We start from the raw sequence: 15,091 nt of genomic DNA, 5'->3' as shown, positions 1-15,091 counted from the left end.
ATACAGGCGTTTTTCGAAACAGTTGTCATCTTGCCCCATGTTCCCCTATCTGTTAAGGGTCGCCAGATGTCCCGATTTTACGAAGGAGAATTCTGCGCCAAATATGTAAAAATATTTTTTTTACTTAGTTCTCCTTCGTAAAATCGGGACATCTGGCAACCCTATATATATCTATTCACATACCTTTAAAAAGTGGTATTACACTTTACACAATGAAATATGGAAAAAACATCATCATTTTTTCAACTACTTTCAAAAGGAATTTATTTATTTTTTCTAGTCTGTTATTTTTTCTAAGAAAGAATATTTATATAGATACAGAGAAATATAAAATATACTGAAAGATTGGCAGATTTATGTTTATAAACTTTTGTGTCAACAAATTACAGTCAGTTTTCCATGTTAAATACATAAAATATATATCTAATATAACATAAACCAAATCTCAAATAAATCCAATATAAAATAAAACAAAATAGTAAACTTACTCAAATCAGGATCAGTTATACCGTGTGAAGTAACTAAACAACACTTCAGTTCTTTTCAATTGCTCTAAAAAATAACTTTCAGCTCTTTCCAATTGCACTAAAAAGAAAAAAAAACTTACTTAATAGAAGTTGCCAAGTTCTTAAGAAAACAAATAAGTAAAAAAACAAAGAACAAACAAACATTTATTTGTTAAAACTACTATATTTAAACAAATTAAATTTAAAAAGTGTAACACCAATTCTCCTTAAAGGCTAAAAAAAAAATTTTCAGCTCAAATTTGCTTGCATACCTTGCTTGCAAAACCATGTGAATAAGAAACACATTTAGAAAAGCCTAGAAACTACTTAAAGATGACATATGCAAAATTGAAGTTTGAACGTTGACTGGACTAATTATTAGAAGATGTTTTTAAAAAATTCATAAAGATTTACATATATTTGTTCTTTTATATTGCATAAATCCATCATATGATAAATCTGAAATGAAAAAATGTAATGGATAAGTAAATATAAAGAAAAACATCATATATGAATCGCAAATCAAAATATCAGATAGAGATAAGATGTCATGATAAGAGAGTAGTAGTTGTTAAATATTGTTATTTCATGTTAGCTTTTAGAAAACAATTCATGTTGGTACATCGTCGTACGACAAAGGGAAGACAAACTAGAGAGAAGACAAACTAAAAATGAAAAAAAGAACATAACTATGTTAAAAATTATAAAAAAATTAAAATTATTTAAATTTAAAAGTGTTAATTGATACTATAAATAGTTAAACTCATACTTTGCTTTGTTCTAAAGTAAAACCAAATTAACAGACATTAACACTGCTTGACACTGAATTCTGTCAAGTTTTCTGCTAGCCGAGCAACATTTCTAGCATTTCAACAATTATTAATTTCATCCTGCCTAGATCTATTTTTTTTCATTTGACTACTATTTTAAAGTTGCCTGCAAGTAGGCTCAACGAAGTTATTAATGTAAATGCAAAAGCATTTACATTAATAACTTCGTTGAGCCTAATACTATCTATTTCAATTTAACTATTACCATTAAACATATTACCAGTAATCTTACTATTACTATAACTGAATAAATGAATGTAAAAGAATCTTACAAATTGTGATCTTTTCTAATCAAAGACTTTACTTAAACTTTGAAAACATGGAAACAACATAATATAAACATATATACTAACTATTAAACACAATATATTTATTTAAATTTATGAAACATATATAAACACCTCTTATAATATTTATATACACAATAGATACATTTTATACTACTTTAAAAATACATTTAGAAAACAATTATATAACACATATTACCACATACATATATTTATCAAAAACGTTTTAATTTTGAACATAATATAAACAAATATGCAAACTATAAACATATATAAATTGAATTGCGTGAACAAAAAATTTAAAAATAACATTAAAAAATCTAAAAAGATTCATATTAATTTATATATAAAGACATATATCTCGTAATAAAATATATCATATTTAATTTAAGTCAAATACTTATTGAATAAAGAACAAAAAAACAGATAAAAGAACTGCAATCCTAATAACAAAATTTAACGTTTAGCAACAATTAAAATGTCAGTGTTGGCTCAAAATTTTAACTTATTTTTCTAAATTTTCTAAAACAGAACAAAAAAAGATAATAGCATAACAGAAATGTCAATAAAATAATAATCAACATAAGCAAGGTATGAAATGATAGGATTTAAAATATATTTGAACTATATTAATTTAGGACTTCATTAAACTAAATTAATAAATTTAAAAGTAGTAATAAATATTTTTATGATAAAGTTTTAGTAACTCTTTTAGTGCAATAAAGCACTGTAACTGTACTAGAGATAATTTACTAAATTTCTCGAGAGAGACCTTTTTAATTTAGATTTTGTTTTCGCAATTTTAGATTAAGCATGCGCTTTAAAAGCAAAGATTTTCGTTTTTCCATTTTTTGTTAATATTTGATCAAAATTGGGTTCGATATCATATCCAATTTTGATCAAATATTATAAATACGTATTTTTGATAAATAAGTGGTATTGAACTCGAGTTCGAAACTTAAAACTAAATGCGCATTTTTCTGGTATCAATGGCGGTATGTTATACGTGATCAATACTCCGAGTATTTACAATACTAGTTATGCCGACTGGGATACTTCTATGCTCTTTATAACAATAAAAATTAAGACTTTTAAGGTAGCCAAGAAACTCCTGGTAAAAAAAAACAGTACCTAGCAGGCAGTTTCTTCAACTACGTCTTATTTTTTGATGGTTTAACATTTGAAAAAAAATCCACAACTGTTCCCTAATTTAATTAATAAGACTAATTAGCTACTCGTGGCCAAATTTGAGACTTTCTAGAACAAGTAAATATTTAAAGAATTTATGCAATTGAAAAATGTTTAGCCCTGAGTAAAATAAGTTTAATATAATAAATTTAGAACTATGTTGGAAGGTAGAAATATGTGTTTAAGGAAGGGTGTTTAAGGAGGGGAGCTGTGAATATTTACTCAACCATCTTTTCCTGAGTACAAATATTTACCAAGTTGTGAACAACGTTTGATTGTGTAATATTTATTCAGAAACAAACTTAGTAATGAATTATGCATAATTTTCAAATTAACTGTGATATTTTTATATTACGTTAAGAACCCTTGTTCTAAAAAAGGTTTGTATTAAAACTAATTTTTTGTTTATGCAAAATAAAATGTAATGTCAGGGTTTTCCATTAAATTTAATTTAATAAAATATTTTTGATTTTTCCATGCACATACATTTATACATACATACACTCAGGAAATTTAAAAAACTGTTATGGCGTATAGACATTTCTGCCCACAATGAAATCTGGGGCAATTCTTTACTATTTAAAGTTGAAGGGGATTTTTCTCCGGTATAATTAGTAACCGCAGCACAGAGGCCAGAACACATGGCCAAAACTGTTTAAAAACGGCCAAACTATTTATGACTTAAATATTGGCGTATGATAAATGTTCACAGCAGTTTTTAGAATTAAGGAGTTCCTTTCCAGGCTCATTTTTATGTCATTTTTATTTTAGGTGTTGCAAATCATGAGCATGAAATATTGCAATGGTTTTTTATTAGATGAAACATTCGCTATGTAAAAATAAAGCTAAATGTCAAAAAACTCCAGCCTGGGCATGTTTGGACTTCAGAAGTGGTCACAATTATAAAAAAGGTTAATTGATGGAATGCCAAGGGTGGTCATAGGATTTCTTGATGGTTTTTCAACTATATTGGACATTTTTAATATTTAAATTTTACAATCTCAATTGTCTTAATATAAATAATTGAGAATGTAAAATATAAATCTGGGTATCTTTGGTTTTTAGGAGTAGTCATTACTACTCAAGTAGTAGTTTTAAGGGTGTTTAAGGGTGATCCCGGGATGTTTGATTGATTTTTCAATTGGGATTTTTTTGTTTAAATATAGGTAATTGAGGTTGGAGGATTTTAACATGGGTATATTTTGTTTTAGGAGAGGTCTTTACTACTCATGCAATCCTTATAGGGCTGGTCATGAGTGGTCCTGAAATGTCCCAATGATTTTTCATTCATATGGGACATGTTTTATGTCAAAGTATAGCCATTTGAGGTCCGAGAATATAAATCTGAGCATATTTGGCTCTTGGGGTATTTAAAACGACGCAGCTGATTATTTTAGATGCAGTGATGATTTTTCCAACGATATGTTTTTTATTTTTATTTCTTTTTTTTTATTTTGATTACTTTAATATTGCGAACAAAAACATATAACGTACATAAAAATTGATCTTTCTTATAATAATTTTCTTGTTTACAAATAAGAACCTATTTATATAGACGTAAATAATACACACAAGTACATCAAGAACTCCTTAACCTTAGACTGGTGTTTTTGACCTTTTCCTAACTCCAGCTTATTTAGACATTTTAGGATTGTAGCTGCAAAGATTCTTTATCATAAGATCTAAGTTTGTCGTGGGCCTGAAAAGCTTTTTTTGGTAGTGATCCATGTTGTGCTTGAACACTTATTTGGACACTTATTTGGAGGACTCCATTAGCTTCTTCAACAAGGATCCAGCTACAATAGTCTTTACTTTGACAACCTTAGACTGTGTGCCAACATCATTTGTATTATCTGGGGCATATGAATTTTTATTTATGATATCATATGTCAACACCCTCAATGCAACTTTTTTATTCTAAGTTTAATAAGTTCTTATCTCATACTCTTAAGTAAGTTTAAGTAGTTCTTATCTCATACTCATACTCTTGCCATCCAATTTTTAAAATTTAGTCTGTAGCCTGGATTTTAGAAAAACACTCCATATTCTTAATTTACAAGCAAAGGCTTAACAGGCCATTATTAAATACAATATCCGGAAGATCTACAGCAACTGTATACATTTTTTGCAGGCCATTCAGGATGAAGTTAGTCAGATCGCAGATGCTGCAACTAGTAGTAGCGTCAGTCATTTCACTAAGAAAGGTGACAACTTTTAAATTATTTATAGTCTCCATTAGCTTGTAGTAGATCAAAAATTCATCCAATCTTGTAGATAGAGCCTAAACATTGAAAAGTCACACATCTCTAAGAAAACATCTTTGTTCTCCAAATGTATTGAACCTCATTGCTTTGACAAAGAGTGTGGAGGAGGGTTTTGGGTTTCACTAGACAACATCTTCTGCCATTTTGTTCCGGATCTGTAGGGAACGATGCAGGTGATGAACAAAGACTCGGAGTTTTATAATTTTAACACAACTAAAAACAATGCTTAACCTATTTACAGCTCCACAGTCCAGACAAAGGGCAAAAGCTTTAAAACCAATTTTATCTTCTTTACTAGCAACACCATAGGAGACTATTCCAACAGAGTCTCGATTGTCAATAAAGAGCATCTCTAACTCCTTACAGACTTGGTCCAGTCACAAAAACACTCTTTAGCCAAAGATTTGTAAACTCCTGTCTTAGTCTGATTTTCTTAAGCAACCTGGTAGTTTCCTTGACACGCCTAATAACACCGTTTTTCCATTTGTTTAGAGTCTTGTAAAATTAAACACCATATTATTGCGTTTGCATTTACCGAGTTTAACCCCATGATAAGCTAGTCAACTTGACCAACATAGGTCAGGTTGACTAGCTTATCATGGGGTTAAACTCGGTAAATGCAACCGCAATAATATGGTTCTTCATTTTACAAGACTCTAAACAAATGGAAAAACGCATAACGCATTAAGTCTAAACATTAACGTAAGGGATTATTTTTCATATATAAAATATATATCTATTTTATATGTATACAAATATATATATCTATATATAGATATATATATATATATATATAGATATCTATATATCTATAGATCTATATGTATATATATAAGTATATATATATATATATATATATATATATATATATATGTGTATATATATGTATATATATATATGTATATATATATGTATATATATATGTATATATATATGTATATATATATATATATATATGTATATATATATGTATATATATATATATATATATATATATATATATATATGTATATATACATATACATGTATATATATATATATATATATATATATATATATACACATATATACATATATACACATATATACATATATATAAATACACATATATACATATATATATATATATATATACATATATATGTATATATATATATATATATATATATATATATATATATATATATATATATATATATATATTTATATATATATCTATATTTATATATAAATATATATATATATATATATACACATATATACATATATATATATATACACATATATACATATATATATATATATATATATATATATATATATATATATATATATATATATATATATATATATATATATATTTATATATATATCTATATATATATATATATATATATATATTTATATATATATATATATATATATATATATCTATATATATATATATATATATATATATATATATATATATATATATATATATATATATATATGTATATATATATATATATATATATATATATATATATATATATATATATATATATATATATATATATATATATATATATATATATATATATGCATACATATTTAGTCGTTTTTTAGGTGCCAAAGAAGTCCAAACAGTCTTGTCACTTTCATACTCTAAAGGATCTCTTTCAGGCGCTTGGATTAGATATGTTGAGTTTGGTGGATAGAATATGAATCTCACTTAATGGTTTTGCACAGTTACTAATTCTATTAATAATTGCGATGCCAAAATTTGGTTAAATTTTTTTATAGAATGGGAGGGCAACTACCTAGTCCCAATCCTCGAAGCAAAAAAAACAACCGAGACTTTGCTTTATAATATCGTGTTGTTTTCAAAAAGTCGTCAAAACAAATATAATTTTCCTAAAAACTCGAATTGTTGTCGACGTAAAAAAATTAATTATCAAATAATATCTTCCTAAAGAAAAATTTATTTTGAATTATAATTATTCTATTCGCCCTGTTGTTTCCTAAGGAAGGAGGGAGGTAGGGAGGGCTAAGTTTAAAATGAGACTTAAAACCTAAAAATAATTAACGCGAAATACTTTTTTTTAAAGTGTTTTGATTAATGGATAATTAAACTTCAGATAAAATAATTTGCTAATTTATTTTACCTAATTTCTGTTTAAGCAAATTATCAATAATTGAATGAAAAAAAAAAACTAAACAATAAACTCTGTTTAAATCAACAACTTATTGTATTATAAAACACAAAATAATGGTTTATATGATATTTACATAAAAGAATATAGAAAACGGGTGAACTTATTATATATAAAAATAAAAGTGCAATAAATTATTTAACAGTTCAAGTTTATATTACACAACGTTTTATATTATTTTTACGGAACAGCATTGCATGTTCGTTCGTTAATAGCCATTCATAAACAACCATTTACAAAAGCATTAGCGATAACGTAAGTTTTTATTTACAGACTTTGCATTCATTTGTACGCAAAAGAAACTGTATAGAAAGTAAGTTTTCTGTTGATCCATATGAAATATAGTTAGATGCGGTAGGACTAATATTTTGGTTGCAATTTGAGGTCCACCAATTACTGCAACTTTTGAATGTTGTGAGGTTCGCGTTCAATAAATCTGGTTCCAATGCTATATATATCCAATATATATATATATATATATATGAATATATATATATATATGAATATATATATATATATATATATATATATATATATATATATATATATATATATATATATATATATATATATATATATATATATATATATATGTATATACATATATATGTATATACATATTTATAAATATATATATATATATATATATATGTATATATATATATATATATATATATATATATATATATATATATGTATATATATATATATATATATATATATATATATATATATATATGTATATAATATATATATATATATATATATATATATATATATATATATATATATATATATATTAGTAGAAAATTACTTTACACAAATTTTTTTTTACTTTACAATGTGTTTCATCATCAAAGATTCATCAGAAAAAAAATTTTTTTTCTGAATAAGATTTGTTGATAAAACACACTGTAAAATGAAAAAAAATTTTTGTAAAGTGATTTTTATTTAATTGTATATGATTTATATATAATACTTATATATAATTGCACTATTAAGAACGTTGAGCACACTTGACCAAAGTTATTTAAATATATATATGTATATATATGTATATATATATATATATATATATATATATATATATATATATATATATATATATATATATATATATATTCGTATATATATATATATATATATAAATATATATATATATATATATATTTATATATACAAATATATATATATATATATATATTTATATATACAAATATATAAATATATATATATGTATATATATATATATATATATATATATATATATATATATATATTTATATATATATATATATATATATATATATATATATATATATATATATATATATATATATGTATATATATATATATATATATATATTTATATATATATATATATATATATATATATATATATATATATATATATATATATATATATAATAAGCAAAAAACATACATTCTCTTGAATCATACTTTTCGTAACTAAACATGTAGTTAGCATCACTTGAATCAACAAGGATATTATAGTATAAAGTACTAAACGCTAGATCTTTTCTGAGAAAATAATCGACCCTCATGTCTGTAAAAAAAGCGCTTGTAATTTGATTAATTTTTTTTAAACCAATCCATTGTTGATTTACCAGACCAAAGCCATTCTCATAATCTTCAAAACTTCTATTCCAAAAACCAAAATCCCAATCGGCAAAACGAGTCATCATTGGAATCCACACTCCTATAAGAATTAAAAAGTTTTCGAATTCCTAGATTTTAATATGCAAGATAAATTATAATGTATTATTTTCAAACGTTCCTTACGTAAGAATATTTAGAAGACGTTTATAAGACATTTGAAATACATTTAGAGCGTAACTTTTAAAAACAAATACATGTTAGGTAGTATTTATAAGATAGAACAAATTATATAAATAATAAGTATAGTAAATAGAAAGACGTTGAAAAAAGTTATTCACAATTTAAACTTGTATAAAATAAATAACGGGCGATCACTAGTTATTAAAGCTAAGTTTGAAAGTTTATAACTTTTAAACAAGCGTATATTTTTAAATGCGGTATTTTTGGCTTCTATATTTTTTTTGAGCACCAATATTCATATTCTTGTTTCAAATCTTGTGCAAATTGCATTTAGGTTATTCGAGGAAATCAATCGTGGATTATTTTATGGATGAAAATAATCTAATAGCCCCAGTGCATCGATGCACTTTAATGTGAGAAAGTGGTTTGTTATCTAGTTATCCCATAGGAAAAAGTCGAGAAACCAAAACTTTGATGAAAACAAAATTAGGCATCTTAAAAAAGTGCATTGTTGGCCAAGTAAGGATTTCAAATCTAAATTGGCAGCCAAATTTGGTTGCAGTCAGTCTCACATCGTTCAAACTATCCAACAAAAGACTGATATTGATTATTACAAAAAGGAGCAGATTCCTGATCGATCGGAAAATCACTTGAGTCAATTGCAACCTTGTTTAATCAGATTTGCAGAAAATTTCATGGTTGCAATTTTCTTTAAAATGACGATACTTATTTGGAGTTTCTACTTTAATCAAATTTTTATTTAGCATATCTATCACTTGCTTATAATTTTTACTTTTTATTTGCTTTATATTTTTACTGTTTTTTCTTTTTATATCTAAAATTTTATATTTAAACTGCTATTATTATTATTTTTCATTTATTAGCTTTTTAGCATCACTTTTTATTATCTGTTTAAACATACATATTTTCGTTTGTTTATTATTGACTTTAGTCGAAACCTTAAACTTTGGATCCAATTATCTTTTTTCAACATACTTATTGTATGATTTGGTTTGGCGCTATGTTAAAAACATGCGGTAGAGGTGTGGTAGTAAAGCGCTAGCCTTATAAGCGAGACGCTTTCCATTATGTCCGTGATAGTACCGCTCTCAACTAAATTTCTCCGCGCAGCAGCCTTGTTCGCTACGGTTTGAGTTTTGCAGTTATAATAAACAAGAAAGGTTATAAACACAACTGAAGTACCTTGTTCGGCTGCAGTGGCTTTCATGGCCTTAAGGAGGTAAATTATCAAACAATATACATATATATTTATATATATATATATATATATATATATATATATATATATATATATATATATATATATATATATATATATATATATATATATATATATATATATATATATATATAAATTAGTAAAATACACTTATCTAACTTTTATCTTCTACTATAAGTTCCACCATTGCTGGATCATCAGGAAGAGTTACTAAATCTCAAAAAAAATTCAATTCATAGTAAAAAATATTTTACAGGAATTTATAGATTATTATAAGAGAAAATTTTAACTACTATTTTTTTTTGGTTAACGGGAAGTTACAGAAAGTAATTATTAAATAAATTTCATTAGAATGGGATAGTAAATTTTGGTCATTTGTTTTTTTAATTTTTTAAGAGGTATTTATTTTCGTGCCTACATTTAGAAATTAGTTCAGATTTTTTATTTAATAAATTTTCCTGATTTAAATGAGTAATTATTTCAAGTTTTTCTTGTAAACATAGCATACAATTTTTGGAAATGTTATTATGCGCAGGGGCAGGTTTTAGAATAGACCATCGTACATAAAAAATTTTATTTTTTTCTTTTAAATCCCAAATAAATTTTGACAGCATGGTCTCTTTTGAATTATTTTTTTTATGTTTAAACGATTGTATGTGGTTGGCATAACGTTTTTTCCATTCCCCTCGGTTAAGCCAATATATTGATTATCAGGGTTATTTTGTGAGAAAACAATGCACTTGTAAGTTACATTTTTTCAAAGGCATTTTCCATTTAGAGGGCAATCTATATTTTGTTTACAATTACAATAATCAGTGTTTTTTTCTTTTATATTTTTTTAATTAACGCGTAGTTGTGACCTTTTATAATTCTTTCTAAATTTTTTGTACAACTATAACTTACTTTAATGGTATTTCTGTTAAAACTCGTATGTAATTTATTAGAGGAAGGAAAAGGTTTGTCTAGTAATTTAGAAAAATTTTATCTACATTTTTTTAAACATTTTTGCTGTACGTTGAACCAAATTATGTTTCTATTTCTATTACGCTTTTTAGCATTTTTCTTTTCGAATTTTAGCTCGAAATTTTGAAAGCCACTTTTTTAAAAGGCATCTTCATAAACACGTTTAGAGGAGTTAAAGTTTTTTTCATTAGAAGAGTTTTTATTTAGCTTATTGTTAATTAAAATTGGAATTTGTTTTAGAATTTGAGGAGGATGGTTCGAATTCACATTGATATGCAATAATTCGTCTTTTTTTTTTTGAGATTTAGTACCTCTTTCTTATGATTGAGCAATGGTGAAACTTAAAGTAGAGGAAAAAAGGTTAGATAAGTGTTTTTTACTAATTTATATATATATATATATATATATATATATATATATATATATATATATATTTATATGTTATTTTAATTTCGATGAAAAAAATAAATTTTGAAATTATCTCAAAGTTTTTTGTTTGTTTTATTTTTTGATAGCAAATAGACGATACTGTTTATAAACCAAACTAGATTTTATTTTTAATAAATGCAGCGTCTAAATATTTTTTTTGTGTCGTGCAACAGATATGCAGACAATATATTGACATCGTTTAGTTGTTGAAATTGTTCTGAAACTATTTATTTTAAAAAAATTAGAATTATTACAATATTTTCTTATTGCCACTGTATTCAGCTTTTATTAAGTATATTCTATTGTCTTGTAGAAATATTTCAAAAAGTGAGTAAGTCTTTTTTAAATCATGAAGCTACTTTACTGGTTTCATATAATTTTAACCAAAATCGGTAAAAAATGATTTAACGACGAGCTAGCAAATAACCATCTTTATAGAAATTTTTATGCAATATTTCCCACATTATTGTTTTATGCGGTCTTTTACGCTTTTCCTTTATCTTTTAGTACTGGCTTTAGTATATTTATGAAATAATTGAACTTGTAACATTTCATATTATTACAATATATTGCTATCTAGCGACATGATTTAGCTTTGTAACTATCAATAATACTACAATTTTGTTAGCTACGTATCGTATCATTGTAGCTTGCTACAACATGTTAACAAATATGTAACTAGTTGATGGCTATATATGGCAGCTTTGTGAATGACAATAGTATTACGATATATCAATAGCAACAGATCCAAGGTATTTAGCTGACTAAAACATAACGATAAGTCCGTAATAATTTGATAGCTACATATCATAGCTTTGTAGCAACTTAACTAGGAATGGCACTTTTACTTATTTTGATGTAAAAACGCGAATTACTTTTAAGCGTAAATTACTTTTCATAAGATACATTTCGTTTTTTTTTACGTAAATTATATAACATGTAAAACCTATTATCTTAAGTTAATTTTTTTAATGAGTAACTGTTACTTGAAAAAGCAATTTACCTTTACAAGTATCGGTTATTTGTATTTTTTCATTTACTTGTAAATATAACTTACTTATAATGGTAAGTCGAGTAAAGTTATTCGCTTTGAAAGTAATTTTGGTTATAATTATGTTAAGAATTTACATCAAAATGTAATTTACTTTTTATATGTAAAAAAAGTTATTTATGAAGCAAACATACGTGAATATAATATTTAAAAAACATGCAATTAATCTCAAAAGCTCTTATAAAATCTGGTATTTTTTTTTTGTTAACCATTAAACTATAGGACATTTGCTCAAATCTCTGGTTCTGCCGAATTTATCATACGGCTTAGAAATTTGTTGCTATAATAATTCACTTCTTAATAAATTGGACGCTGTAGGAAGGTCAGCATTAAAATTCCTTTTTAATATATCAAAGTACTGTAAAAACTACCTACATTCCTTCTTTAATATTGATGATGTATTTACCATCCTCATTCGAAACAACTTAAATTTGTTGATCAGACTCATAAACAATCCGACCTAATTATCAACGAAGTAATAAAAATGTGCAATCAACTTGAGCTTAAGTGTTTGATAGAAGGAAAAAAAAAGTTATACGCCGCTACGATGACGTATGATACAAAATAGCGGCAATTTTGAACCATTTCTTTCAATTTTAGAATATCAGAGAACAAAGACTAATATTAACGAATTTGATGGAGAAAAATATTTCATGAAGAATTTAATTTAGACTTAAGAATAAAGTTATAAACTATTAGTTTTAAACACTTGTTTTACAACGTCCAAGCTAAATAAAAGAAGACAAAATACAACGCCATTTCCAAAGCAAGAATAATACACCAGATACTCTTTTCAAAAAAATTTTTTTAGTAACTGATTTAAACAACATTAAGGTTATTTAAAAAAAAATTCAAGTTAAAAACTTAAAAGTATTTAAAAAAATTTATAACTTTTTATCACCACAACAGCCGCTTATTTTAAGTTATTTAATATAGCAAATTTTGTGGGGTGGTTCAAAAAAGCACACTTTTAAATTTAAAATCATTGATCAATTGTAAAGAAAGGTGTCTTGATGTTGTTTCGTCATATAGATGAAATAAAATCAAGTTTTTTATTTTTTTTCCTCCTTTCATGCTATTAGTGTGAAAACAACGAGTTTTTAATATTTATATATTTATTTTTTGTAACATTTTAAACAAAATTTAAGTTCATTAAGAAGTCTTTAATGTCATGCAATAATATCTTTGTGTTCATAAATTTTGACTATATAAATTTTGAGCAACCTCCATAGTTACTTAAGGAATTTAAAGTATGATCTTTAATTAAGTTATCAGTTCGTCTGACAATCAAATTCTGTTCCTCATTCAAAAGTTTGAAGCAAAAATTAATTTAAACCTGTTTTCGTAAATAAGAAATCAAATGGTGCGGACTTTATCGTTAAAATTTGTCGAAGAATAACGAAGAAGAATAAGTTTTTATAAGTGATTTTAGTCCACAAGATTATTTGTATTTTTTAAACAATATTATCAAATTTATCTTTTTTTCAAATTTAATTTTGTCATTGATTATTGTTTTTATTTATTTCAAAAAGATAATCTTTGATGCAATGACTGCATTTTAACTTTTATAACTTTTTATTTTTCAAAATTTGCCGTTACAAATGATTACTTTTCTTTTGTAAAATATACATATGGCGGAAGCAAGCAGAAAACCAAAATAGTCTTATTGGCAAGCCCCAAAATAATCGTACATAATAAAGTCATTAAAAAATTGTCGTTAAAAATTGATGATCATGTGTTTTTCTGAAGTTTGAGTTTAAAAAGTTCATTTCAGCTGACAGTTATATAGTTTTGTATTTTTTGGAAATATACCTAAAAAATTAATATATTGATAGCTAAAATACCAAAATCTCCTGTTTTAGTATGTTATTAAAAACAAAGAGAAATCTTTTTCGAAAATAAGATACTAAAGCAGAAGAAATATTGCATAAATAACAGAAATTTTGAATAATTTTATTTTTTTAACATATAAATAAAATGGTTTAAAAAAATCTTATCCATGAAAATATAAATTACACAAAATACGAAATTTATTTTTAAATTGATTTAAATAGAAGTATTGCGTGGTATTATAACACGTCAAAAACAAAGTGAAAAGGTTTCATAATTTGAAAATGTGACAATTCCTTTTTTCACCAAACCGATTAGAATTAACTTATAATATTATCAATAGTTACGTACTCATAAGACTTAAACTATTCCTCCTTTGTTTTTAATAATAAAAACTATCACGCAAAAAACCTGTTAAAAGAGCTAACAATTAAGACAAATTTGTCTTTCAAGTAGTCTACCCTTTCTGAGTTTCTCATCGGTATATGAACCTTTTTAGTGCCATGGT

The 15,091-nt window shown here is 24.7% G+C and overlaps 1 protein-coding gene and 1 long non-coding RNA gene across 5 annotated transcripts in view; both read right to left on the bottom strand.

Annotated features, from left to right (window-relative positions):
• LOC136079775 (uncharacterized) overlaps positions 1 to 2,677 on the bottom strand; it is a 4,025-nt gene extending 1,348 nt beyond the window's left edge. Inside the window, exons 1-4 of one of the 3 annotated variants that reach the window (XR_010638210.1) lie at positions 1,276 to 2,675; positions 779 to 1,155; positions 489 to 585; positions 230 to 293 (exon numbers count right to left, since the gene is read on the bottom strand). This is a non-coding gene — a long non-coding RNA (uncharacterized LOC136079775). Of the gene's footprint in view, positions 1 to 229; positions 294 to 488; positions 586 to 778; positions 1,156 to 1,275 lie in introns of those variants that run through there. The other 2 variants (XR_010638209.1, XR_010638208.1) reach the window with 2 other exon arrangements.
• Positions 2,678 to 7,271: 4,594 nt separating this feature from the next.
• The window catches only part of LOC136079774 (uncharacterized), an 81,129-nt gene continuing 73,309 nt past the window's right edge, over positions 7,272 to 15,091 (bottom strand). For both annotated transcript variants that reach the window (XM_065796151.1, XM_065796152.1), the window contains 2 exons: positions 8,715 to 8,990; positions 7,272 to 7,718 (listed from right to left, as the gene is read on the bottom strand). In XM_065796151.1, coding sequence (XP_065652223.1) covers positions 7,534 to 7,718; positions 8,715 to 8,990 — 461 coding nt within the window. In that variant the 3' untranslated portion in view covers positions 7,272 to 7,533. The remainder of the gene's footprint in view (positions 7,719 to 8,714; positions 8,991 to 15,091) is intronic.

The sequence above is a fragment of the Hydra vulgaris genome, chromosome 04, assembly GCF_038396675.1.
Source record: "Hydra vulgaris chromosome 04, alternate assembly HydraT2T_AEP".
NCBI classification, from domain to species: domain Eukaryota; kingdom Metazoa; phylum Cnidaria; class Hydrozoa; order Anthoathecata; family Hydridae; genus Hydra; species Hydra vulgaris.
The sequence above is the reverse complement of the archived record's forward strand: the minus strand, read 5'-3'. Positions and strand labels throughout refer to the sequence as shown.